This window comes from Athene cunicularia, assembly GCF_003259725.1.
Source record: "Athene cunicularia isolate RWA chromosome 2 unlocalized genomic scaffold, athCun1 chr2_part1, whole genome shotgun sequence".
Taxonomy (NCBI): Eukaryota; Metazoa; Chordata; class Aves; order Strigiformes; family Strigidae; genus Athene; species Athene cunicularia.
In genome coordinates this window covers 8,125,359-8,152,989 of record NW_020799095.1, presented here as the reverse complement: position 1 = coordinate 8,152,989, position 27,631 = coordinate 8,125,359, and the positions used below count along the sequence as shown (strand labels likewise).

At 36.2% G+C, this 27,631-nt stretch overlaps 1 protein-coding gene across 1 annotated transcript in view; it reads right to left on the bottom strand.

Annotated features, from left to right (window-relative positions):
• The window catches only part of TOPAZ1 (testis and ovary specific PAZ domain containing 1), a 42,112-nt gene extending 14,846 nt beyond the window's left edge, over positions 1-27,266 (bottom strand). The window contains exons 1-12 of the mRNA XM_026842906.1: positions 26,053-27,266; positions 22,279-24,682; positions 17,232-17,299; positions 14,724-14,854; positions 12,643-12,704; positions 10,151-10,263; positions 7,804-7,889; positions 7,038-7,175; positions 2,599-2,662; positions 1,427-1,578; positions 1,123-1,215; positions 726-841 (exon numbers count right to left, since the gene is read on the bottom strand). Of these exons, the coding sequence (XP_026698707.1) occupies positions 726-841; positions 1,123-1,215; positions 1,427-1,578; positions 2,599-2,662; positions 7,038-7,175; positions 7,804-7,889; positions 10,151-10,263; positions 12,643-12,704; positions 14,724-14,854; positions 17,232-17,299; positions 22,279-24,682; positions 26,053-27,223 (4,598 nt within the window). The 5' untranslated portion in view covers positions 27,224-27,266. The remainder of the gene's footprint in view (positions 1-725; positions 842-1,122; positions 1,216-1,426; positions 1,579-2,598; positions 2,663-7,037; positions 7,176-7,803; positions 7,890-10,150; positions 10,264-12,642; positions 12,705-14,723; positions 14,855-17,231; positions 17,300-22,278; positions 24,683-26,052) is intronic.
• Between the last annotated feature and the right edge of the window lie 365 nt (positions 27,267-27,631).

Genomic DNA, 27,631 nt, shown 5'->3' with positions numbered 1-27,631 from the left:
CATGGCTTAAAGGTACCATATGCGGAAAGCATGAAAAGCAGCAAATAATTTCTACAGTGCTTTCACCTGAAACAGTGATGGCATATTTTCACACAGTAGATGCTGTATATTTGGTTTCCTCTAAGAATCAAAGGTTGTTCTATGAAGTATATGATGCAGATGATAAAAAAAAAAGGACCACAACCTTGTGCAATCATCATCAACACAGTTTTGGGCTGTGATTTCACATTTTGCCCAGTATAATCCAGCATTACTTAAAAAAACGAGCCCTCTCCCTAGTTGTGTTGGTGCGTTTATGCCATTGTACAGTAAACAAAAGTAGAAAACTACTTCAGATTATAACTAATCTTCTTATTGCCTAGAAGAGTTGTTTATTGTAGAAGTACCATTTGCTTATGTAGGCCTAAATGATATATTAAATCATGATGTTTCTAGTTTGACTACACTTATATAAACTCGGAAACAGATGTACAGCGATGATCAATAAGGAAAAACTGAACATTACTGCGTTCAGAATCTAAGTTTTGATTTAACAATCCTTGACCTTTTAAGCACAGTAGATCGACAGCACTTTAAAATACAATTAGACATGATATGATAGTATTTTCATCCAAAACACCAAATTTGCATTTTCTAATTGCCTTTTAAAGTTTTTACATCAATTTATAAAAATTGAACCCAACAAAGGTACTAGACAGATATAAAATAGCTCCTTAAAGACATACCTGGATTTTATGTTCAAAACAATATTTATTTCCCGATGGGAAACTTGCAATTGGTGAAGGAACTTAATAATATAGTCAAAATGCTCAAACTTGAGGAACATACCAGCATCAATGAGCTGTAGTATCAAACAGGGGAAGAAAAGTAAACATACAAAAAATTGTGATCATTCACATATTTCCAGAGGAAAGTGACAAACAACAGTGGGAAAAACACGTTACAGTGAATCTCAGTTAAAAAGTAAGGGATAAATGGAAACCTGTATCACAAATCCAGCTAGTCACAGATTAACTTTTAAAAAACAGCACTGAAATAATATTGAAGTGTTATGTTTGGGTTTTAAAACAGGCAAGGTATTTCACAAACTTCAACAAATAGCAGTATTACAGTCAAACATACCTTACAAAAGGTACTGATTAATGTAGGCACAGCATCTCCTATATTCAAAGAAGCCACATGTTCAAAAACTTTCAGAAGAACATCTACAGCTGGCTAATTTAGACAAAAAAGCACAATCAGTTTTGCAACTCTATTCAGTTAGGAAGCTTAGAATTTTTATAATAGGAACTTCTGAATTGCTCTTTCTTTTCCCCCAAGATTTGAGTACCAGAGTAAAACCAAACTTAATACTACAAATGGTATAGTACTCAAAAAACTAAGAAACTACAGATCCAATATTTTTTTAAAAATTACAATCACCTACCAGTGTATTGATTTGTACAGTTACATTCAGTATCTGAAATACTTCCTGCAACAAGTTGTTCTTGAGCAAAGAAATGAGAAGATCATTCAGCACTTGAGAAGCAAAATCCATACCAGGAGTAACCTCTCTGTAATATTTCACAAATATTTGGACTGAAAAAGCAATTAAAATAATTTCACTTTGGGGTAACCGAGGCTGTTACTTCCTTAAAGTTTAAATGCAGTGTAACAATTCTTAATTATCCGGGATTTTATGGGACAGGGATATGAAAAAAATGGGTGAAAGGATCTAGTCTGAATACAGTGTGAACCTTACTAGACCCAGACTGACTATTCTGAAATATCTCATGACATTGAGCTGAACACCATAAGCCCGGTAGTTTTCAAGAAAGCTTAGTTAATTTGGTTTAGCACAAGAAAACTGCACAAAACAGATTTGGTAAGTGCATCAAGGTAATAAGGCCTTTCCAGACATGAACCTCTAGGAAGTAAAGTGCAGTGTTACCATGGTGGATGGTCTTACAACCTGTTCCAGTGCTAGCCTTGACAGACACGTACTGTAGCCTGCTGGTACGCAGTCTTATCTGCATTACAATGATCAGTATTTCAGCACAGGAACACTACAGCACAGGGTGCAACCGGATTACACGTTTACATTGTACTACACTCTAATAAGCTTTCAAAAACTTAAGACTGCTCAGGACAGGTACAACAGCAATAATTGTCCAGAGTAAAATTCAGCCCTTTCTGACTGAACTCAAAAGCTCAGATGGATTTGAATCAACTACAGTCCCTAAAATGTGTTAACCATAATTGTTTATGTATATGGTAATGTCAAAGGATTAAAAAGCTGCTTGAGTGCTGTAACAACACTTCATGTCAAAAGCTTAATTCTAAAGGTTTTAGATTTGTGAAGTTTGGCCAGGATGTTCAAAAGTACCTTAATCAAATTTTGGTTCTGTTAAATATCCTGCCTGCCCCAGCTACTCATTTCTGCTGTCAAGTCTAGTTCCATTCAGGCTAAGTTCATTTTCCGTGAAAGTAAGATTTATAACTACCTCCTGAGATAACTGCGTATTTAAGTATCTGGCTTCAGTGAGAAATTGGAACATAAACACACATGGACTGGATGTATTCCTTTGAAACTAGAACTTCTTATTCAGCGTATCATACCTGAACGTTTTAGGAGGACTGATTTTTTGGTACTAATGTATGTCCTAAGTATTGCCATGCAAATCTAGAAAAAGAAGAAAAAAAGTCCATAGTAAAATGTTACGTCAGTTTATTCCAAACAAAAGAACTACCCAGAAAAATGAGTTCGATCAGGAAACAAGCTTTATATTGCCTCTATTTAACCCACACATACTGACAAAATGGTATAAAAATTTAACTGGGTCTGTAGGCAAAGACACTGTCAAAAGGGTGGCAAATCAAGTAGGAAAAATAGGTAGTTTAAACGTTTGGGAAAGGAGCTGCTGGGACCACAACTGCATGTGTGTGTATATACTCACAGCAAACAAAAAACAGAATGTGAAAACACAGTTACTAAGGAATTTGTGTAAATATGGCAGACTGTAAACAAACAGAGAAAGGGAAGCAAAAAGGTGAAATTGAAATCATGATAAATAAAAATTACATGAATTTACCAACTAAGCAGCTGAAAAATCATCTAGAAATGCAGTTGGTAACACTCATTGTCACAAAGAATCACTTATAAAGACATAGAAGAACTCAGAACTAACTTGATTTAACGAACCATTTCACCACAGACCTACTAGATTTAAAAAAAAATCCACACCTAGATATTTTAATGTTATTTGGTACTGGAACATTCTTGTCTTAACATCTTAAGCTATCGATTTTGTCACACTCACACACTTTTCTCCATCTCTGCAGATGAAGAAATAAAGACTACTGAGATTAAATTTTAGAAATCCAAGTTAGGGAAAAAAACACCCACCCTTTCAGATGTCCTTTGTCACTTCTGAAACACTTAACAGTCTTTCTACACAACAATGTAAATGGGTCATATTTAATACTTTTTTATGAAATAATGAAAAATCAAGAGACGGAGAATGCCCTAAATTAGTAGTCATGTTATTATAAAATTTAGTCGGGTTTATTTTTACATGCATCTTCAAAATTAGACAGGATCCACTCATGGAGTTCGTTACACAGCAAAAAAAAATTACCATCAAAGCAGAAGGTACTGGCTTGTGGCCAAGATATCCTTTTTTTTTTTTTTTTTTTTAAACATTAACCTGTTCAGATCATCAAGTCAAAGAACAGAAAAACTGTATATGTAAGTATGTTGAATAAAAATACAGCTTGGGGTTTTTTTGAAACAGCATCATAATGCTGTTGAACTATAGTCTAAGATAGACCTTTCCGTAAATAATGTAGAATATTTGATCATTAATTAATATATATGCAGTGTCACTTGGCAATGGGTGAACTCATTTAATCCAAATCTACAATCCCAGGTGGCTGAGGGCATTTCCAAAACAAACTTTAGCACATGCTCACAGTATGTAAATTAGTTTGCTTTCTTTTGGAATCTGTTTTCCTCCTTCTTTGGACTGACTCCCAAAAAAAGCCAAGATTGCATCTGGAGCTCTGATTGTTCCAAGTATTAGTGAAATTGCTTGGAAAATCCAGATGTAGGCATATTTAATCATGGGACACATTACATTACATTCATTAAAAAAAAAAACCTAAATGCGTTATTCATTTGCAGCTTCAATGAGGTTTCAGCTGATTTAGTTGTTTCAGTTTTAAAGGTGTAACTGAACCTACAGACCATGTAAAAATCTCTATTTAGAGTGAATCATAACAGATTTCAAAGGAAGGTACATGAAGGAGACAATTCCCATCTTTCTGTCACCTCTCAGTTGATTCCACAACTCATTTAACATGACAATTTAATAAAAAACATAACAGAGGGCTGTGTATCTTATACAAGCAACTGACTGTCCAGGAAAACATAGTTCTACTACAGTAACACAGAAGTGCTTAATCGGAAGAACAAGCACCAGAATTTATGAAATCCTTCTGCATCTCTCAGTCAGCGTCCACTCGGATGTTTAATAAGGCGGAAAACTCCATGCTGCAACACTTCAATCAGTAATATCAAAACCAGGATCCTGTTTATAAACCCTGTGGCATCTTTGGGACACACACTCTGTATTAAACATGGCTGAAAGTGAGCAACAGGTTCAAAAATTATTTAAAGGCAGTTAGAGACTAATAAAAGCACAGTGCAACTTTAAGTCTCATTTCTTTGGGAAGCCAGATTAAAAAAATCCCACACAACAGATGCATACACCCAAGGCCCTGAAGTTGTGAGACGACATTAATGGGTACAGGAATCTTCCTATCACGTTGGTTTCCAGTTAGAGGTTCATAGGATCAGGGAAAAAGAGAGTAAGAAATCACAAAAAGTAAACATTTCTTTAGTGGATACAAGTCCAAAAAAGTTAATGAGTAAAGTGCATAAAGCTAAAAAAATCAGACAGAGAAATACAGTTTGCATAAAGATGTTTTCAAACCACTTATTTAACTGTGCAGTTATTATCTATGCTACAGTCTGAAGTATCATTCAAGCCAAACTGAATTGCCTGCAATTTCAATTTATGGCCACTGTTTATTGTCCTTTCATTGGGCACCACTGAGAAGAGTCCGGCTTCATCTTTACTCCCTCCTTATACACACTGTTAATATAGCCCCCCTTTAAATAATTTGGGGAGTATTTAAACCACAGTCTTAATAGTTTTGCTTGCCTAACACAAAAGAGATTTCACTGCTTGAAATTAAAGATATCTTTAAAAAAAAACCCCCAACAACTGGTACTTGTAGAACTTGCTGAGCTCAAGAATATGTCGGTTTTCAAAACATATGTTGTTTCTATGAATTAAATCAATTAAAAATTGATCACAGTTGTGTGATCAACCACAACTGTGAAGAGTATTAAATCCTTGTAAGTTATGGCTTAAAGTATCAACCAGTTACTTATGAAAAGAAAGGAATATCCATTATGGGGAAAGGTAGCTCTCTTCAAAAATTCTGTTAACAATCATCACTGAAAACACTGTACTAAGCAAGTGAGCTACCAGTCTGTGTAACAGTTCCTAAAGATCTATTTGACTAGATGACTGTGTTGCTGCTTTATCTGTCTTCCATTTACGTACTTTGGTGCCACCATGAGGTGCTTGGCCTATTATAATTTTTAAATGGACAGTTGTAAGAAAATAAATAAATACACAAACAAAACCCCAGATATACTTCCAGACTACCAAGAAAGTTCAGCTAGGTTTGGTGGGCAGAACTGTGGTGTGCTGGAGTGCTACACCACAAGTAAAATCAAATGGAGGGCATTTTTAATAGTTTTCGGCAAGTAATTTAATTTTTTAATGTGTCTGTATATAATAAAGCACTACAAACCATTATAATTCATACAAACTAGCTGAAAATTACTGATACTCACTACAGCCTGCCAAAGATATTTCACAATTGAGGAAATGGGAAAACATCCCATACAAAATTACTCTCAAGTGATCTTGGTATCTTTAAGCTGTCATGAATTTTCAAAGGGGTTACAAAGCATTAGAAAAAAACCCAAAACAGCTCTTTTTTGAAACAAAAAGGAAAATAAAAAACATTAAGAAAAATAAAACCAAATTACACTGATGTATTTTAAGAATTCTGACACAGTATATTTAAGGTATCAGGGAAATGGATAAGCTTCATTAGGTGTTAGCCTTTTTTTAGTATTTGTCTAACAGATTCACAAGTTATTTTTAACATTTTGATTCTGTAATTTCTTTCTTACTGACACCAAAGATAAAATTGTAGTCATACCAGAAAGATGGTAGGTAAGAAATAAATCTTTTAAGACCAGATGAGGACAAGTTTAGGCATTTGTCTTTAGTTGTTTTAATGTTGTTGTTTGCTTCCAAGTGACTTACAGAACCACCTAATTCTTGGTTTCATACAGCCAATTCCAAAATCTTATTACATGACAGCACAATTAGCTTGCTTTGCACAGTTCTTAGAAGCATTACAGACTTACTTTCTTATGAATCAAATTTATAATTTCTTTGTTAAATAGTTTGAAAACACATCTACTTTGCCCACCACTAGAAAAGTGGTTTTGCTTGCAAGTTATGATGAGAATTGTTGCTCCACTTAAGCAGATTACAGCATCTTTTAACAAACATGCCCCTGTTGCACAAAACTTGCAGAAAGTAGTATACCATAAATAGCTTTTTTGACTTTAAGAATACATACAAAGCCTGGGTTTGCTTACAGGTCTCCAATGCTTGGGATAGAAATGCTTCAGAATCTCCCCCTTCTACTACTCTATATTCGCACAGCCTAATTCTTGCTCTTTTGCTGATGTCTGTTCTCTTAAAAAGACTATTAGTTCCAAATTCTATCATTTTTTAGAAAAAGAACTGTAAAAGACCTTGAGAAGAGGAATTTCTGAACATTTTTTTGATCCATCAATCTCTGAAATTTACTCCCTTTCGAAACATAAATGAATGAAGGAGATGTCATTTTGCATTTAAAAGGTGTTTATGCAATCTGTTCCTTTCTTCAATAACTCTCTTTACCTTTTCATCCCCTTGTTCAGGAACATGCGAAAATTGACATTGTGCTCTTTCACACCCATGCAAAGTCATGAAATAAAATCTGCAATATTTACGAGGCAATTCAAACATCTCAAGGATCCGCTGGACTGAATGAGAAGCCTAAAATAAAACAAAATTAAAACAAGCAGAAAAACCCCAAAGGAAGCAAACATAATCTTTTTTTTTGAGAATTTCAAAATACCTACACATTATAAACAACAAAAAAAATTATCTACAAATAAACTCCTGAAACAACGCTCATCTCTATACTGTATTTGCAGCATTTCAAAGCAGACCAAGTTCACTCCCTTGTCACGTCGTGTTAGTGTCTAACACAACAAAAATCCTTCTTGAAGGTGACAAGCTCCTGCATGGCTCTGAATAACAGTCTAAGAATTCTAGGGCATCAATTTCTTTTACCCTTTTTCAGTGCCCAACATAATGGATAATGCAGTTTGTCTTAAACAGGTGAAATCTTGTCTGCTTTTCAGTTCTACAAAAACAATGAAGTAAAAAGCATTTGATTTTGCTTAAGATGGAAATAGAAATCAACAAAGCTCCACTATGAATAGCTGTCCCCTCATAATTGATTTTGTTCTTAGAAATTCTATTTACTCAGTGATAACATCTTTAGAGGAGTAGAAACATAAACATTCATAATTTCTGACTAGATATATGGAATTGTCTGAATATCCGTAACAAAATTAGTGCCAAAGGATCAGAAATCATTAAGGATTTAACAACTCACAATTGCATTTTTTCCCATCTTCAATGGCTCAAAATTTCCATCATTTTGCAATGGCAGTAACAAACTTTTTCTTGAAAATATGTGATCTAAAGATGAGGACAATAAATGGATCATGTAATACAATGAATCATACTGAAACCACTCTCATTTATCTTATTTTCCTTTATATTTATAGTTCCTTCAAGTCACAGCAATGATTAATAAAATTTAATACAATCTAAAGCCAGTAATTTGAGTTACAGTTTTCTCAATTATCCTAAAACTGAGACTTCACACAAACTTCAAGAGTAGGCATATTTAAATCAAAAACTTCGTTACTTTATGCAAGGTTTCTAATCTAATTTACAGAGATAAGAAATGGAATAAAAATATCCAGAAATTTTAATTTCAAAAGGAAACCCACATACACACTTTATCAGTAATCTTTGCATTCCCACACACTAGCCATAAATTTAAACTATTTTTCAGAATTGACTCAAAACCTTTCATACTCCATGTTTTAAGCAGTGCACTAACAAGCTTAAGCCCAATGTAAGCTACTGGTTTCTTAACCATGAAACTTGGTTTTAGAACTTAAATTATTATTGATAACAGATTTCTCTCTCTGAAAAATGAATAATGTTAATGGAAGATAAAAGTTCTAATTTTCAACTGCATATCTGAAGAGAAATAAGAGCTTCTGAATGCCTTGCTTTCTAGGGTTCCCATCTGGCCTCTTGAGAGAGCTGGGTATTCAAAAGGCAGGGTGCGTAGCTGTTTCTGACAAACTATAGTTACCAAAGAGCATCCAATAATGAGGCATGTTCTACTGCAGACTTGCACTAGGTACATGGTTCTTAATTTGCATTTCTTTCTAAACAGACAGGACTATCACAGGATAGGAAGGAGAAATATAATGTAGAGCAATTAAATATCTAAATGTTACATACTGTCACAGCAGCATAATTTTGTGCAGTGCCGGTGGGCAATTTGGTAAATTCAGGATTGGATAAATTTGGTGACAGGAAAAAGTGTGAGAAAATGGTCAACCACTAGCTGCACGAAAATGCCACTGGGAACTTATGCTCAGAAGTCTTTCCTCTAGATTCTTGCCATCTCCACAGCATACAGCTTCTGTCCAGGTCCTTTCAACTGTACTCTCCCTGCTGACTCTTTGTCAAACTTGTAGGGTAGCAGGCACTAAAGTAAAATATCTAATCCTGCCTGCACAGGTTTGGGGAAAAAAAAACCTAGTTTGCCCTCTTCTGGCACAGTAACTCTTGCTTTGGCAATCATTTCAAATGATTTTAAGGAAGGTTTAGAGTAACTCTTCAGAAGGCGTATACATTTCTAAGGCTGAAGACATGAGCAATTTCAAACTACTGTAGTCCAGAGATATATTTCACAGTTGCTTTTTATAGCATCTTTGTTTCTTGCACTTCCTGAAAATATTGTTAAGTGACATGATGATAAAATTATTCTACAAGCTCAGACTGGCAGTATAATTTGAAACTAAGCAAGAACCTCTGCCACTGATCTCAATTCAGGAAATCCTTGTTTATAAATATCCGTATTAACCAGTAATTCTAAAAACATTAATTCCCAAAACAGCCGTTGCAAAGAAACAGAATGCGGTATTTATCCGTAAGTAATCAATTTCTGTCTTTCTCCATCTTGTATGACAAATAAAACTATGCATTTATGTAAAGCTAAATGTCAGAGATGTTATGTGCAGAGAAAAAGAGAAGGAAACTTTGACTACAGTTCCATTATATTATGAATTCTCTGGCAGCAGAGACACTTGAGAGGTACCTGTCCTGGGTGTGAAATATACCAGGTCAAAAGTGCTGCTTATTAAATTGAGATCACTTCCTTGGTCCAGTCTAGTGAATGCTTCATAAACATTTGAACAGGCATAAACAACAAAGTTCTGACTTTTGACAACATGGGCAAATCCTTTAGCCAAGTTTTGCCAACATGTAACAACCAACCAAGAAAATCTGCAGTTATGTCCTCTGACCACAGATAAAGAAAAACAAATTACTTGCCAATAACATGTCTCAAACACAATGTGTCAAAATACTAAGAATGCAGGCACAGCTGTACCATTAAAGTATCCTAGAACGATAAATGACAGAATAGAATGATTGCTATTTGACCCTACCAAATAGGATTCTCCTGAAAAACCCAAGCCAACAAACCTCACTAACCTATCATATGACAGCTTGCATTTTTGATTCTACATACGCACTAAACCAAATTCCAGCTCCTGCCTTCAGGGATTGAAAAAATTCTTTAAGGTTTTATAGGTAAATAAAACACAGGTAAAAATAAATTCTGGAGGGTTCACCAAAACAGCATATCATACCATTTGTCTGGGGTTTCATCACTGTATCTTCACTGAGGACATTTACTTTCGGGGCATGCAATGGTACTCCTGATGGCAACTCACACTTCACAAGATCTTCGTATTTACAGTCACTGTTGAGTATTAAAAAAACCCAAAAGTTTGTTTAACCAAATTAAAGAGGTGCTTCTTCCATACACTGAACACCTAGAAAGGGGGATTCGGTGTATAAAAAAAGAGAATTTCTTTAACAAATCACACAACACTTAAAAACTTGCTGTAAATTTACGTAAGTAGCAGTCCCAACAACTTTACTTTCACTACTCTCATTGCCTGGTCCAATCTGATTACGATTTTAGCTGAGATTATTCTGTCCTAAAGTGTAACTCTATGAAATTCAATAATTAATTAGAAAAGGCACCCATAAAACACTTCTATTTTTTTTCCACTATGCTGACAGAAAGACTGAGATAATTTTTGTCTCCTCTGAAAAAGCATCTACTTTTCAGTCATCTTTTTTTGAAGGAGTAATCCACAAAGCTTTTGAAATTACATTTTAAGAGCCAACTGTTTTCTTTCCTAATAACTGACTCTACTCAGAAGACTCAGGTGATTTCAAAGGGAACTCCAATTAACAGCTGTTCTGCCTTTAACTATTCCCAAATATCTATGTTCCAGAAACTACTAAAATGTGGTTTCTCAAAATAAGACATAAATATGCTAGCAAAATATGGTGATCAATTTATTATTTGTAAATAAATCCACAGAAAAAATAATCCCTTTCATGAGATCTTCCTCCCCTTCCTCCTTCAATTAAGAATCTAGGTTCAGAATAAAGGACATGTCAGCCTGTTTGCCTTCCCCTATGAGGGGCACATTCTAGTATTCATTGCCAGGATAATTCAAATCTTTCCTAAATTGCAAGCTGTTTTTAAATACAGTTTGAAATAAAAATGCTACAGAAGAGAAGAATAAATTCTACCTAGTAAACCCAAAATCTTCAATATCAATCTTTATTTTTATTCTAGTCAGAGTATTGTATTGGTCTCCAAAGGAAAAAAATCTGCAGATCTAGGTTACTCAGAATTTTCAAGTTACCATGTCAGTTTTTTTTAATGCTTCCTTGTGATGCCAGCCTCAGATTGGACACAACAGGATTTTCATAGCAGTTTACCTTCAGGTTAACAATCTCAGCTCTCATTTTAATCTAGACATGAAATTACACACAGGTTTGCGAGTAACTGTAAACTATACAGCTCTACTATAATTTTTTTTTTTTAACAGCATCACTAGATTTGCTAAATAAGAACAGTAGCTATGTTTTCTTCATAATGAAACTTTGCAACTAACATTTTTGAGTAAAACTAGAGAAAATAGTTTGACTCAAATTAAAGGAATAGATGTCTCTAACTGCAGAGTGTGCTGCATTTCAACTAAAGAAGTAATGCAGTATCACTTGCACAAATATACTTCATCCAGCATAATCTATTTATTCTATAGCATAAAGAACTATTTATGCCACTAAAGTATATTTAAATGGGTATTTTATCAGGAGGAGGAGCATGGAGCTCTAGTGGATTAACGAGAAGACCTAATACTCTCCATTTAATGGACTTCTGCTACACTTCTAGTTTACCACAGAAATGTGACTGGTGCTGGAAAAAAGCAATACCCTCTTCTGTGCCAGCTAAGGTTTCTCGATTATTGTGAAAATGCCTCTGAAATATCTGTTATTTCTCTTCTAATTACTTACATATTCCATCAATTAAGTGTACTTTTTATAGAAAGTCTTTTTCTTCTTCCTTTTTGGGTTGATGTTAAATGGAAGTTTTTTAGTCTGACACTTCAAGTTGTATGCACAACAAACAAAGCAAAGCTTGAAGCTAGCAGAACAGTAAAGCATGTGCTTAACTCCACATGCCATGTTTTTAAGTGCCTTTTTCTACTGCTGTTCAGATATTTGACAGGCTGAATTTGAATTAGATCTTTTAATTCTTTCATCAGTTTAGAAAATCCCAAGAGGCAGAAAACAAAGCTGAAAGTTTCACTGCTTTCTCTTTGTTTGTTTGTTTGTTTAAAAAAAGTTCTGGTAAGTGCCACTGTGGTTTGAAACCTATCTTATGCTACACTCACATTGAGTATATGTCCTGGTTCAGCCAGGATAAAGTTTTCCCCAGCAGAGAGAGAGAAACTTTACGCTATCCTGGCTGAACCAGGACAGTATAGCATAAATATACCCACTTCATGCCATGGTGAGAGACTGGCATGAAGTGGATATATTTTTTCACCAGCTAGAGGACAAAATAACCTCTGTTGTCCTGTCAGGCTATGACTATACTTGTACTTTGTACAGTGAAATGATATTATTTCACATATTTATTTTCTTCATCACATAGACACAGTAACAGAAAATTTGATATTTTTATTGAAACACCATAAGCATTTTAATTCACTTTTATTTGTACAGTAACTGGGGATTATCACAGATTGCATGAAGGACACAGTATACATACCTTTTTCCAGCTTCACTCTTTTTTTCTCGTTTATCATTAGGCACGCCATCTGCAAACCTGAACTGTGAAGATTTTAAAACATACTTTCAGATACAGCAAAGAACTATTAAGTCTGTTACACTTTACACTACAGACTTAAAACTCTTAGTCATCGTTGGAAGTTGTAATATATAGTCTTGACTGTAAAAACTGTCATTTGGACTGTAGGGTTACTCTTACACCATCTTTTTAAATGGACACACTGCCATTATACTCTGTGATCTTTAAAACAGTGATTTGTAATTGTTAAAAAAGTGACATGACTGTCTTCTCTTTGCTCCCACCGATAATGCCTGCAATTTTTAGGCCCACTGCCCAATTTTAACTGTGCCTGACATATGTGTAGAAACCCACAAAAGACATTCCATCAAGTTTAATGAAAATTTAAAGCTGTATCGAGGAGAAACTGAAGGCTTTTGCTCAGCTGTGCACCATGGCATGTAAGTAAAAAATTCCCAAAGATATGGAGAAAAAAGACAGTACCTAACGTATTTGGGGGTGAGAATCTTAAAGGACAGATACAGAACAAAGTCATGGAACCTTGGCTCTGTTTTATCCATTATTCATCAAGTAACTTAAATCTGTGATACATTGTGAAGTTCATGATTGCTAAAGAATTAGAGATGGACATGCTCTCACTGGATTTCTGAACTCCATTTTACCAGTTAGCCATATATTTTTAGGGTTTTCTCCATTGCTAGTTTTTGTTCTTCTCACAACATTATTAGTTGGAAAAGCCATCAAAAAAACAAAACCCAAACTGCCCCAAACAGTAGAATATTTGCAACAAGAGTTCTGCCATTTTCCCTCCCCAGGTCTACATAGCTCATTTTCCATCCACATACAGGAATAGGTTTAGTGCTGTAGCATGTATTTTGTGGCTTAAGTTTGGTTAAGTTTGAGGTTTGGGTGAGATCGGTTGTACATCTTCACTGTTGTCTAACACAGCACAGAAAAGCATACATTAGGACACTGATTTTATAAAGCCACAACACTATGAATTAGTCCAGCTAGGATTAACCTGGCAATATTGCAACAAGTACTACATCTCCAGTAACCTATAATATTTGACAGAACCTTTTACCTTCTTTAAGAGAACAAGGGAACAAGAGAACAGGGAACAAAATGGCACCATTCACTTTGTGAATCTGATGTTAGCAGCTCCAATTTGATTTGCTGAAGTAAGTGTTTCTGTTCTGCTTTTAAATAATGATTTTGCCAGGAAAACTGATTCCCTACTGTTTGATTACCTCATCAATTACTTACCAGTTTTTAGCTATGTGAATTTTACAGTTTAACTTATCCAGTTAAAACCATTATCCACTCCGGAAGTAGTGGAAAACAGTAAATGCTATCAGCAGCTATGTCTGAGTGGCAGTAAAATGTAAATTCCAATCCATTATCAAAGAAGTAAATAGTATAAAACTTCAGCAAGTCTTATAAGACCTAGACTTATTATCTAGAGGAAGGAGGACAGTGAGAGTAGAAAGGTCAGATAAAGTCAGCGAGCATGAAAATGGCTTAATTCCGTCTGAACTGCGAGGAAGCCAGTATGTTAATGTAATAGCCCTTCTGCCCAAGTAATGAGCCACAGAACAATCCTCCTCAGATGCATGATGATTGTGCAGCTCCCCAGCTTTCCAACACCACCCCATCTTTCCGAGACTGTGTGGTGAGAAGCATTTAACGTCAACTTTTAAAACTAGGCATGTTGTGTAATGATGTTACATATGCACAGTAGTACTCCTAGGTGTTCACTGGAACAGTAATTTTCATAGAACTGGTAATACAGAATTACTGTAACAACTGATATAATAGTATCTTGTTTAATTTCAAATTTGAAAATGAATTATTAGTGACAAGGTAAAAAAAGTTCTGTCAAGCAAAACATTGTCAATAGCACAGTCATCTATGAAACACTCATATTCTTTTTATTACAGGAAATTAAAAATTTTGTTGATAAAACAGCATTAAAATTATTCAATTACATGGACTATAACTTCTTAAACTACTTAGTGACAGAAAGCATGATTTCTCAGTACCTTTTCACTCATGTCAGAACTGCTTAAAAGTTCATCTAGTTCTCTCAGTTGCCCATCTTCAGAAAAGTACTCAGTAACACCTCCCAAAGGATTGCTTCCTCTGGAGGAGTTGTGGGTTTGCATATCTTTAGCTGAAAATGTATAAACACATTACTTTATGTGTTTCCCATGCTACAAGACAACAAAGCTTTTATTTCCTAAATATTACAAAGCCTTAATTCTAATGACATTTAAGAACTCCTAGGACTTCCTAAATGTGACATTTATATGTAAAATTATTTCACCTTTAAAACACGAACCATTTCAAATAAATATTAAACTGAATCTGCAATTAAAATTCTATCCAAGCTGTATGTTCTGTAATAGTCCCTGTAGAACAGTACAACAGGTTTATTTATAGAATACTGAATTAAATATTCTAGAAATAAATTCACTTAAGCTTTGTTATTAAAACACAGCCGAAGATATGTATGGTAATTTGCTAAGCAAATAAAGACTTAGTCTTTGCTGGAGAAGGGCTAAGTTAATCATAATGACATGATGCAACCCTGAAGTAAATGTAGATAGCTCTGAGAAACTCAAAATTCCTGTAATACAGTAAATTCAATAAGAATTCAGTGTCAGGAAATTTCAGCACTGTTTGCAGAAATGAGCAGTACACCTGACTGCACCTTTCTGAAGCACCTGTTCATGTACCACAGAAGAGCTCTGCATAGAAAAGAAAGTCACTTTTTCATTAGATCACGGGAATTAATTTTAACTGCACTACGTGCTTCAGATACAGGAAGAAAGAGTCAGATTATTACTGGAAAGGCTTTTATCTTATATTCACCAGTCTCTGTATGATTATCAGTACAAGACACATCTGCTTAAAAACAACATACGTAAGATTTCCACTTCAAAGAAGAAGAGCATTGATATCATCCAGAATACCTTAACTGTAATATGTGTTGCCCTTTTTATATTGTGAAGCCACTGAGACAAGCAGTCATGGCCTCACTATCTAACACAAGACACCAAAGCAGTAATATGTATTTCTAAATAAATACACAAAATGTCAGTAATTACCAAACCCAGGAACCTTTATTTTGTTCTGTACAGGTCTTTTTAAGAAGAAATGCATCAAACATAAGTTACTGTACACATATTAATCTAAGAGTGCGATGTGATGTTAAGTTTCTCAGATCTGGGAAGAAGGATCTACTTAAACCTTTTTCTTTATTTCAAGCACCACAAAAAAACTTTTAGCCTCAAACTTTGTTAGAACATGAAGTCAAATAACAAATTCTAAGAAAATGCAGAAGTCACTAAATAGTACAGGACTTGCTCCAGGTTTGGTTCAATTACCTCAGTACTGCAGATGCCATGGCACAGGCCCCTCTGGCTCTTTACATCACCAGAGGCCTAACTGTGTACCTCCTCTCTACTCCTCCTCAGGGAACTTGTGCCTATTTCTCCGTGTTTGAGCTCTTAAACTCTCATTACCTTTTAAATTGCCTTCTATTCACTGAAGCCTGAAATTCTCTCTTGTCAAAACAGTCACTATTCACTCCTTTTTTCTCCAGCAAGGTACATCTGCCCAAACCACTCACTCCTTCTACACGAACATAATATATTAATATGAAAAAACAGCACAAGAGATACTGTCACAGACACTTTTCAAGCCTGCAGCAAAATCAACACATAATGGCAGTGCCAGATTAACAGCAAGCTGACAAACCGACACCAGAAAGGGAAATACCAAGAACTTCCAAAACCAGTCTCAGCACTCTGTGCCTTCTCCAGTGTGTCAGTAATGGGCTTCTGTTCAAAGGTAAAATCTTGTTCCTTCAACCTATCTAAGAGAAATTTCCACATCAGACATACCTTGGATAGTAGGTCTGTATGCAAACTGTATAAAACAAATCACATTTAGATGCTACCTAGTTGGACTGTTCTGCTTAAAATAGGAAGAAAAAAACCATTAAGTCTAAAGTATCCTTCTCTAAAAAAAGCATCCTTTAAAACAAAACAGTTTGTCAGAGGAATGGGCATAGCATCCACAAAACCCAAAAGTACAACTTGGAAAAAAAAACTATTATAAAATTCTGTTTGCTGATGAACACTAGAGAAAAAACAAATGAGATTATGAGTCTAAATCCAAAGCAGTGCCACAGTACTAGAGTGTCTTATTAGCACCTCATCAACTAACAGGATTCCTTACTCAAAGAATCAAAAAGGTGTCAAAAAAACCCACAACCAAAGCCCCAACCCCCCCCCCCAGTACTAACCAATAGATAAGTACTACAGAGAAGAGATGTTCCCTGCAAGGCTCAGGTTTGTACCATTTCAAAAGACATCCATTTTATATGCATTAGGAAACAAATCCCTGTTACAATAAAAAGATACTACTGAAGTGACAAGTTCTCGTTTTATGTGGAAAGTAGAAAGCCTAGCATTTGCCACTGAACACTTTTGTGGTTACTTTCTTATCTTGATTACACATTCAAAAAATCTCCAGACTCTTACCTTTTTGCACACAATCACAGGAATTTTCAGTATCATTTGATGTTTCAGATTCTTGTTTGGTAACGTGTCTGTTTTGAACAAGAAGTGTATTTAAGATTTCCACCTTGCACAAAAGCAGAATTAATCTAACTACTTATGAAAAAATCAAAGTTTTCAGTAATAATTTTAGCTATGGACAGAATCCTTATGCACAACACACTGTTGCAAGACTGTTCTTAACTTTTTTGGTTTTCTTACTTATGTACATTCCTATATACAACTAAACAGGTTAACTAATCCCAAAACATTTCAAATCCCACAATTTGTCAGTAAAAGCTCAATATCTCATTTCACCTTTGCCTGAGACGTATAGCATATTATGGAAATAACTGCTAATGAGCCAATTCATCAGTTTCTACAAAAGGTGATTTATAGTAATTTTATATTCAAGACAATTTGCATAACAATGAATCTTGAAGAGATTAACAAAAACATTTGTTCATAGAAAGATACTTCACCTATTTTAAAGATAAATTGAGAAAAAAAATATCCTCAGAAAAGCTCAGAAGGTAAAAATACATATTAAAATAGTATATATCAAATATATAAAAAGAATGCCATCATCATCACAGATTTTGGAAGTTTGTACCCAGTAAATGACAACAAGCATAATGACAGCAAGCTGCTTAGTAAAATGAAACAATGAAAGTTTGCAACAACCTAGTGTAAATGAAAAAGTTCCCCAGTATTCATAACTTGGAACTACACATTCAGGCACAGGTATCTATGTATATACACGACATAAATTAAGAAGCAGAGTTTAATAAGTTACAGGAAGTTTGCAGAGACGAGAGGGATTTATATTAGAGGCAGGCTCTCTGTAGGCTTATTTCCTCTCTCCCCCACATTTTAGGTGAAGCACAAAGTTTGAAAGATTTCACAACAATTGACTTTTTTTGTAAAATTGCAGTGCAGACAGTTCCAGAAAGCTGTCATCTTCATAAACATTGCTTAAAACTGAAAATACTTAACATCATGAAGAGACTGAAATCTTCATGTGCAGGTCAAAAGCCACTTAAAAATCTTTACTAGATTCCGCTAATTGTGTAGTGTGAAATAGTTAAAGAAGCACTGTAAGTTCCTGCAAAGAAGAAGGTGCCTAAAACAGACAGAAAAAACTACATTTCTTACAGTACTTGGCATTTGCTCACCAGCATGACAAATGTAGGAGCAGTGACAAAACCAGAAGTAGTCAACACATTTTATCTAGAAATGGAGACAGACTAGACCATGTCAGAATGTGGGATGCTCTTGCATACTGCTGCTAAGTTTAAACAAATTTCTCTTTACAGCACAAATTACACAAATCACGGTGTTGAGTTTGCTATTTTGCATATGAAAAATGGATTCAAGTTTAGGCTATTTATTCAAAAGGAAAACAGAAAAATGCAGAAGTCTCCTAAGAATGGTTGCTGGTGCACTTTCAAAGGGATCTGCTGAATTTACTAATTCACTAATACTGGATGCCACTTAAGAGTGAAATGTCTAGAATCCCTACATAAGAGGTAAGAAATAACTCAGCTGATTGATTCAAAAACCTGTATTGTTGGGAGTCACTTAGGGGTAAACAATAGAAAATAGCACAGAAGTATATGAGAAAACTGAGTTTCACTGAGTTTCCCCATTCAGGCTGAAAGTCCTGAATCCTTTCCTGACGACTGGCAACAACTTCCTGCGAGTGACCAGCACTCACTCCACTCTTCTTAAAATGCAACTACCAGAGGAATAACCAATCCTACTTATCCTCAGGGTCAGAGCATGCTAGCTGAATCAAACCACTCAGGACATGACACAGAGCTGGTTCTTCCTGGATTGACAGGACTTGCTTGTCCTACTTAAAGCTGCTTGTTCAGAGAATTCCATTCTGCATACGCACAATCACAATTACAGTAGTTAGAAAACTTTAAGACAGAGATGTGCAACAACCTTAGGTGCCTCTTTGGTTGTTGGGTGCTTTGTTGGTTTGCTTAGAAAAAGAAATGAGCCTTATTTGAATTTTGGACCTCAATCACTGTTGTGACCAGTATGTTCTGTTTTTGAAGGACACATCTGAAATTTGGAAGCCAAAAATTATTATCCTCGAATTTTCATAACTAAAAATATCTCTCTGGCTTTTAAGGTCACAGACAGACAAAGATGAAAAGTGTCATTGGCTAAATACATCTTGCTGTTTAAATTCAAAGCTCAAATAAAATGGACCCATATGAACAGTTACATGTCCACAATGGCAAATAGTTGCCCCTGAATGCTTGTCAGTTACTGAATCAACCTGGTACATCCTTCAAACACTTTCAGTGCTTTGGTTTCACAATGAAACTTCAATAAAAAGTATTAGTTCATTATAGCAACTGTCATTTTGACAAGCTGCTCGATCTCAGATTTTTGTAGTTGGAAGAACACCACAAATTAAGGCACCAATTGTTTCTTTACAACTACAATTTAAATTCTATTAAGCTCATAAGTAACACTCAAAGCATCTTAAAAAGCTTTTTAACAACCCAGCTATACTTTCAGAATAACTTGCTGCTAGCAAAAATACTGTTCTTGCTGCTCTGTACCAATGCCAGACTAAAAACAAGAAGTAACATACTGAAGTCCATCCCCACACATACATGCACTGAAACAGTTTTAGCAAAGATCCAGATTCTTTCCATTATCTGCCTGCTATTATCAATCTGAAGGGAAATCATAACAAAAGTATTGATACAGTGAAAGAAAACATTCAGCAGCAACCACCATATGCACCCATTAAGTGCCTGCGTTGCTCTTCTACCTACACTCACCTAGACTGCATTCATCTAGGGCATAATGGCTAACATTAACCAAATGTTAAACAAAACATGCATATAAACTAATATTTACACATGTTAATAGATGGTTTACAATAGTGCAGTTCTGACTCGCTATTCTATGTGGACAGATTTAAGTGGCACTACAAACTAACATTGCAACGAAGCAAAACCGAGGAAAACATAGACATTACTCTAGAATATCTCTAAAAAAAACCCCAAAAAACTTTAACAGAAGTAGTATTTTGTTTTAAAATACGTAGTATGATGTGACCATAATTCTACCAGCATAATCACTTTTTTTGGTTGGCCAAACAAAGTTGAAGACCCATTTATATCTGGCAAATACTAACAAAATAAAAACCAACAGTATGAACTGGCCATTATCAGGTATTATCTGGTGATATCATAAGCTACCTGATAAAACTGTGGTAAGGTCTATTGCCTTATTTTAATATTCACATATTCAGTTCATTATTATGTTCCTGACTCTTACCAACTATGATTAATCACCATTTAATCATCTCTGCATCAAATTATGGAAGGTAAAAAGCAAAACCAGACAATTTTGCCTGCTTCTTTAGCAAATTAATGGGAAATTCTAAGACATAAGAACCATGCATTTTTACTTTCCTTAGCTAATGGCAAGCAAATTCAGCAGGTACCAGGAAGAAAGTTGAAATATGACTTCAAGCAAGTTTGGTTTTCATCTAATGGCTGTCCTTCCTACAAAGTACTTACAAGATCCAATAAAACTTTCAGTTAGTATTTATATAAATAGCAAACTTTACTACCATAACCAATACATGAGTGTAAAGGGGTCAAAACTTCTGGTCTTTCATTCCGTGCAACAGCTGTCTGGACAGACAGTTGGAAACCATCTCGGGGCAGCCACTATTACCTTGGCGTAATATACAGTGAATACTCATTCTGTTATACAGTGTATATAATATGCACTGCACATAAAATGAACACTCGTTCTAATAAATTTACTATGATACAGCCTAGCTGCTTCTTAAGAAGTTGGATGCTCCTGCTAAAGACTCGCCCTGTTCTTCAGAGGCTTCGTTTGACCAAAGTTTTATTCTATTAACATCTGAAAATTTTATATTCTCATGTCTAAAAAACTGTTCAGCACCTCAAAGAAGATTCCTTCCCTCTTCTGCACACAGGTTTATTGATGGGAAAGGATAAGGAGAGCAAAGAGTAAAAAAACATGAACGCAGTTATAAGATGGTACAAAGGTGAAAATAATCAAAATATTATTTAAAATAAGGATTACAAAGCCACCCAGAAAGAGCAGAGGAAGAAAATTAAAACACCCTTCCCAATAAAAACTAATCTTCCAAGGAAAATCTTGTACTACTTCTATCTAAGCTTTATGTTTTTCTTTGTAACATGAAAAATTTAATCTTAAAACTCATTTATAAAACACAAGTATCAAAGCTTAGAGAGGAAACAGACTAGAGAGTTGATGAGTTCATCTACCCCACAAAGGACTGCTACCTCTTTTACAAAAGTTTATTTCTACTTTAAACTTCTCTTCCCCCTTCAGTGACTTTTATTATCATCTGCAAAACCCAGAAAAGCATTTAATGCCTAGTAATTTACACCAGGAACTTGCTGAATGAAGATGCACAGTCATAAACATCTATAACTTGTTGGCCAAATTACAGATTTGAAAACTATTCACACCTCTGGGGGCCAGGAGAAAAGAAGGGAAGGAGAATGGCAAAATGGAATACTACTGTATAGACAACCATTTACTCATACAGATCCAGCAAAAGAATATACTACACCTAGAAAGTGAAAAAGTATTCTAAGTGAAAAACACTTCTAAGTATTATATCACTTTAAAACTAAAAAACTACCCTGAAAGGCATATCTGCTATCTCAAATCAAGTTTGGTGTTTTAAAATGTTAGTTATTAAGAATACTACTCTTAATTAGCTTTCATACTTTCCTATTTCATTTCACTTGGTCGAAACTAATTATTTATCACTACGTTTTCCTTTTGATCCAGAGTTTATCCTAGTTCTCATATTAAATTAATTAGTTTGCATTCAGAATATTGTCATACCTCAATCAAATTTGTACACTTAAAATCAACACAGAAATTAGTGAAATTCTGAAAGGAAGCCTGACCATTACAACCAAAGTACAAAAATATGAGAACAAAATACTTAGGATTATTGTAATGAAAAGAATGATATGCATACCTAAAATGATCATCTACTGAATCTCTATTTTCTGAGATAACAGCATACTCAGACTTCAGAACCTGCTCTTCATTATTGGTTCCAAAAAGGTCAGGGTCATCCTGAATCACATCAATGATAAGAACATCTTCTTCATAAGCTTTAAGAATATCTGCAAAATTTTGATTTTTGTGTTGTGAAAGATTCTCTCTTGATTTGCTATCATCATTTCTTTCTAATGCAACAGGGTGGTCAACGGCATTCCAAGAATGATCAGGAAAATTAGATTTTAGTACATGTTCAGTACCACAGAAATCAGGCACCGATGACTCTAGTTGTCCGTCAAGAAAAGGATGTGGATATAAAGAAGAACGTTCAGGGAACGCAGACATCTCCTTCGAGAGGTTTTCAAAGCCATCATGCTGATTACTGTTGATTTCACTCACTTTTTTCTTCATGAGATCTGTAGATGTAGCACCTCTCATGCCAGGATGAGGCTGCTGCTCAGAATTTACCAAAAAAGTCTCTTCTGACTTCTGAACAGAAGTCTTCTGACTTCTTGAAACACTAGTGCTGTCAAGACGCTCTAGAGGACTACCGGGTTTTGTTTCAAATGAATGGACAGATTCCAATTTCCTGGATTCAGCTTTGTTTCTGCATAAAGGAATTTTTAATTTTGTCAGGGTTTTAGCATCTAATGTTTTCACTGGCTTTAAGTCAGAAAATGTCTCATTCACTACCGATGCTTTATTGCTGAAGTTTATCCGGTTCGCATTACCTGTAGATGTACCATTCTGGGCTGTCACAGACAGGTTTCTTTTTGTTACAGCTCCTTTACTTTCACCTTTTTGTTTTGTCGTAAATTTCAAGGTTGCCTTAACCTCTTGCCTATCATCCTGGTTAAAAACCATGGCACTTCTATCCATATTAACTGGTGATTTTGCATTTTCACTGCTCACTCTCAAAGTCTCATAAATATCCACGGAAGAGGATTCTGGTGTTTTAAGTGAAGTCAGACATTCAGTATTTAGATCCGTTATTTTATGTGCAGACTCTTTTCTCATTTCTACTGATGTCATATGCAAATTCGACAGTCCCAAATTCCCAATCACAGCACTTCTTCCTACAGCTTTAACACTGCTTTTAGCAAAGGATTCCTCAAAGTCAGCCCTTAAAAGTTTTTTTCCTTCTGAGATGGACTCGTGATTTTTACCAACCCATGCAGAAGTCCTGGCACAAGATTCAACAGGCCAAACATTTTTACCAGTCATAGGTGATGTTCTTTGACAGGTTATCTGCTGCAATTTCTTATTAACTTTTTTCAATTTTTCAGCTGTCTTGCTTTTGTGACAATTAAAAATATCATGGACCGGAGCTAGCACTCTCAGGCTACCTGAGGCAGCAGAATCATGAGCCACACTGTTTGAATTTTCTCCTTTTGCTATTACTGAGAGCTCAGATGTATTCTTACAGCCATTTTCAAATGCAAGTAATTTGGTACTGTTCTTTCTCCCGACTGATATATTTTGTGCTTCATGAGTACTTTTTCCTATGTGAAGATCTGATGTATGGTCATATGAAGCTGACAGAGTAGCTCCTTTATGATTTAGCCCTAAAACTGTTAAGGAGCTTGACATGGCAACTGCTGCTTCTGTTTGTAACTCACACTCACTGCATTCATTAGCCATGTCTGTGAATATATTCTTCCCTGCTGATTTCTCAGTAATTTTAGTATTTTTTCCAGGTCTTCTACCAATATTCCACTTTTTTCCCCTTAAACACTTACTGTTTTCATTCTGACAGCATAAGAAACACCCATCTCTGTTTTGAGTTCCTTCTTTATTAAACAATAAGTCATCTTTTAGGGGTAATTCCTCATTTTGCATTCCACCAGTGCTGCAATTCATATCACTCTGTTCTACAGTACCATCAGGAAAAACATGCTTTCTTTTATCCTGGGCTACATGGAAGAATCCACTTAATTTAAAACTGTTGGTAGTTCCACTAGCTGAAGACTTCACAAATGTATTGATGTAACTACAGGCCTCTAATCTCACAAATGGATTCTTTTCTGCTGCACAGAGCAAGCTGTTACTATGTGTTAGGGCATTTCTGCAATGTTCAGCATCACATTTTTCAGATACATTTCTCACTTTTTCAGCTGTAGTAGTCACACTAGAACAATGCAAGCACCTGATTTGGTCCTTTCTGGGTTTCCTTTTCTTATACTGCACACCAGATTTTTTTGTTACAGAATTGCCTCGAAAGCTCTTGCTTTGAGACCCACCTAAAGTAGCAACTGTAGGAGATTGAGAGTAGTAAGGTTCCTTTTCCTTGGAATCTTCTGAGATGTTTTGATTTGTCTTAAGCTTCTTTACTGCTGGTGTACTGGTGTCTTCCTCAACTGCTTTCCCTTTTTCCTTTGCTAATTAAAAAACAAAGAAGTGCCATTAAAGAATACACTAAAGAAAAAAAAGACTACCCTAATTAGTATTTTATTAAGAGAACAGAAAACATTCAAGGCTACTAAAGACATAAGGCTATAACATTTCTCTAAAGATTTACCACTATTAGCAGATTTACAGTTAACAGATGGTATTTTATCTTCAGAAACAAATGTGAAGATGAACAGAACCTTAAGGTGGCATAAGGACACTAGAAGTTATGTATTTAAAACATAGGTGGAAACCAAATTAGAGCAAGTCTGTCAAGAAAATATAAGATGCTGTTTGCACACTCAGCCTTAATATCTTTTGTTTAGACAGTAGATTCTCTGTAATAGGAAAGCTTGTTCATGAGAATATAATTTGTTTGAGACATACAGTCCAACCAAATGCACCAGACTGTCCAAGAAGATAGAGAAAACGGCAAGATTTTGATTTTTATAAAGTAATACTTTTTATTTCAAAGCAGATACAGATTACATAAAAAAATGTACATCTGAAAATTTCATCTGGAGAATAGACTCAAGAATGTACTAGTAGAATGTTGGTTTTAGTACATCTTAGTTTTCAAAATAAGATACAATTTTAATACCTCAGTTTCTAGACAAAAATCTTTATTAATAATTACAGCAAATATTTGTAATTTGAAAGTACCCACCTTGAAAGTAAAATGTCTTCTAGGCAACTGCCCTGAAAAAAATAAGACTTAAACTCCTCTTTCAAAATTGTTCCAGTCTGATACAATGCTCTCTTAAAACAGCAAAATACAATCTTTGTTTCTACATCTTTTAGGATTTTGCAGAGAATAGCAACTAAAAAGCAAAAAGTTCTGAAAACAAAAACCAGCATCCTGTAAGGGCAAGCACTAGAACAAGACATGATACATCTTAAAAAATAATCAAATAATATACAGATTAATGAAGAACTGACTACCTTTTATTTTGGCTTTGCTGAAACTACTGCCTCCTTTCCTGCTTGCACCTGATCTTCTACTCCTAAATGAGCTGACTGCTTTTGAGGAAAAAAAAAAAAAGTTACAAAATTCCTTACTCGGGGTCTGTTGCTGCCAATACCCCTTCCTCCCCCACCCCCAAAAGCAGAGACAGTCTCCTCTCCTTTGGGCCAAAAAACTGCTTCTATCCTTTAAGCCAAAGAATCACGCTTCTCCTTCAAGAAAACTTTCTAAAAATCTATTTTCTTCTGATACTGGTATTCACAGTACTGCAAAGCAGACACTAGCTCTTTTCTCCTGTTTTTTCCCTTTTTAATGGGGTCTTATGCAGCACCAGCCCCTTGTTCTGGGAACCCAAATTCTGAAGCTGTACTTCCACAATGGGGCACAAGTACTTACTACTTTCCCCCAGGCTGTCTGCTGCTTTCTGAGGGTTTGAGCTCTGCTGCTCTTCTTCCGTGCAACGCTTGTTCGTATTTCCTCTGGTTGTTGATCGTTCTTGGCCACTTAGACCCTTCAGGCACTGTGATACCAGTGCATTTCTAACCCTCTTCCTCCGATTCACAGCTCCTTTCTTGGACTCTGGACGCTGTGTATTCACTCCCAGTAAATCAGATCTATGGCCATCTCTGGCACCTTGTAGTTCTGGTTGCATCAGAGATGTCCCGTCTTTCTTGCTCAAGCACCTCTTTCCTTTCTCCTGTGTCACTAGCTTTCCTGACCCAATGAAAGAACATCCATCCAACTCCTCTGGCATATCTACCTCTTCCTGAAGTTCTGGTTCAGATAAGGATTCCTGAGTCCCCAAATTCTTCTTAAGATCTGGGACTTGCATCTGCAGTATCGTTATGGAATCAGTGTTTTTCATTTCAGTACTACATGTGCCCTCTGTGGCTTGCAGAACCTCTGGTTTTTGCAAATAGGAGATGCCATGTCTCTCTCCACTCTCAATTTCCTCCTCTGAGGATGGGATTTGTAATTTTATTTCCATAAAGGAATATATGTCTTTTCTTCCTGAGCTCCCTGAACTCTCTGGGAAACCTGAGAGATTCAGTCCTTCTGAGCTATGTTCTTTCCTTTCAATCCCTGTTGAGAATTTATTTTGTAAAGTAGCTCCTGAGAAAAATAGCTGTTGACCTTGTCCCGTCCCTCTCCTTACAGTTTCTTCCCAGCACACTGCTGTAGCCACAGTCCCTGCCTGCCAATCTTCACCCACAGCAGTGTCTGAAATTTGCAGAGCTACACCCTTGTTGCTTCTGGCAGCCCTCCTGCGTTGTTTCCCCTTGTTTTTTTCACCTGGGAGTCTCAGGCTACTCTCACCTTGCTTCTTCTGCATGGGCACAAGAGAAGCAAATTGCTCGGAGGAAACACTGGAGTGCATGGCAGGTTGCAGACAGGCTGATGAAGGCGGCTCAGGTCTTCTCTTTGGTGCCAGGTGAGGATTCTGCTCGACTGCCAACTTTATTCCTGGCTCACGTCCTACCCCCACACCCCGACAGCTCGGTCTGGCGACCATCCTGTCAGGTGGCTTCACCCCTCTCTCAACTTTCCCTGACCTTAACTGGGGCATCGTAACAGCCTAGAGATAGCGACAAACCCCACGCACCAGTGCACCTTTAACAGCGCCCCACGACGGACACAGCCCCCCCCGGTTACCGCCTCAGGGGTCACTCCGGGGGGGCCCAGCCTGACCGAGGGAAAGCGCAGGCCACTACCAAGTCCCACTACCACCGCCGCCCCGAGCAGCCCCTCAGCACGGCGGGGGAAGGAGGCAGCAGCCCCACGCCTTCCCCGCCTCAAGGGCCGCGCCGCCCGCGCCACGCACCCTGCCACCTCCCACAGGCACAGCGGCCGCCCAAGACCCCCGCGCCACCCCCCTCCCTCCTTCCCTCTCCCCTCGCCCTATCTGTAGTCCACCGATCCGTCCCCTCGACGCCTCGTCTGAGCCTCGCCAGCGCGGTGGTGTTCACATTTCATG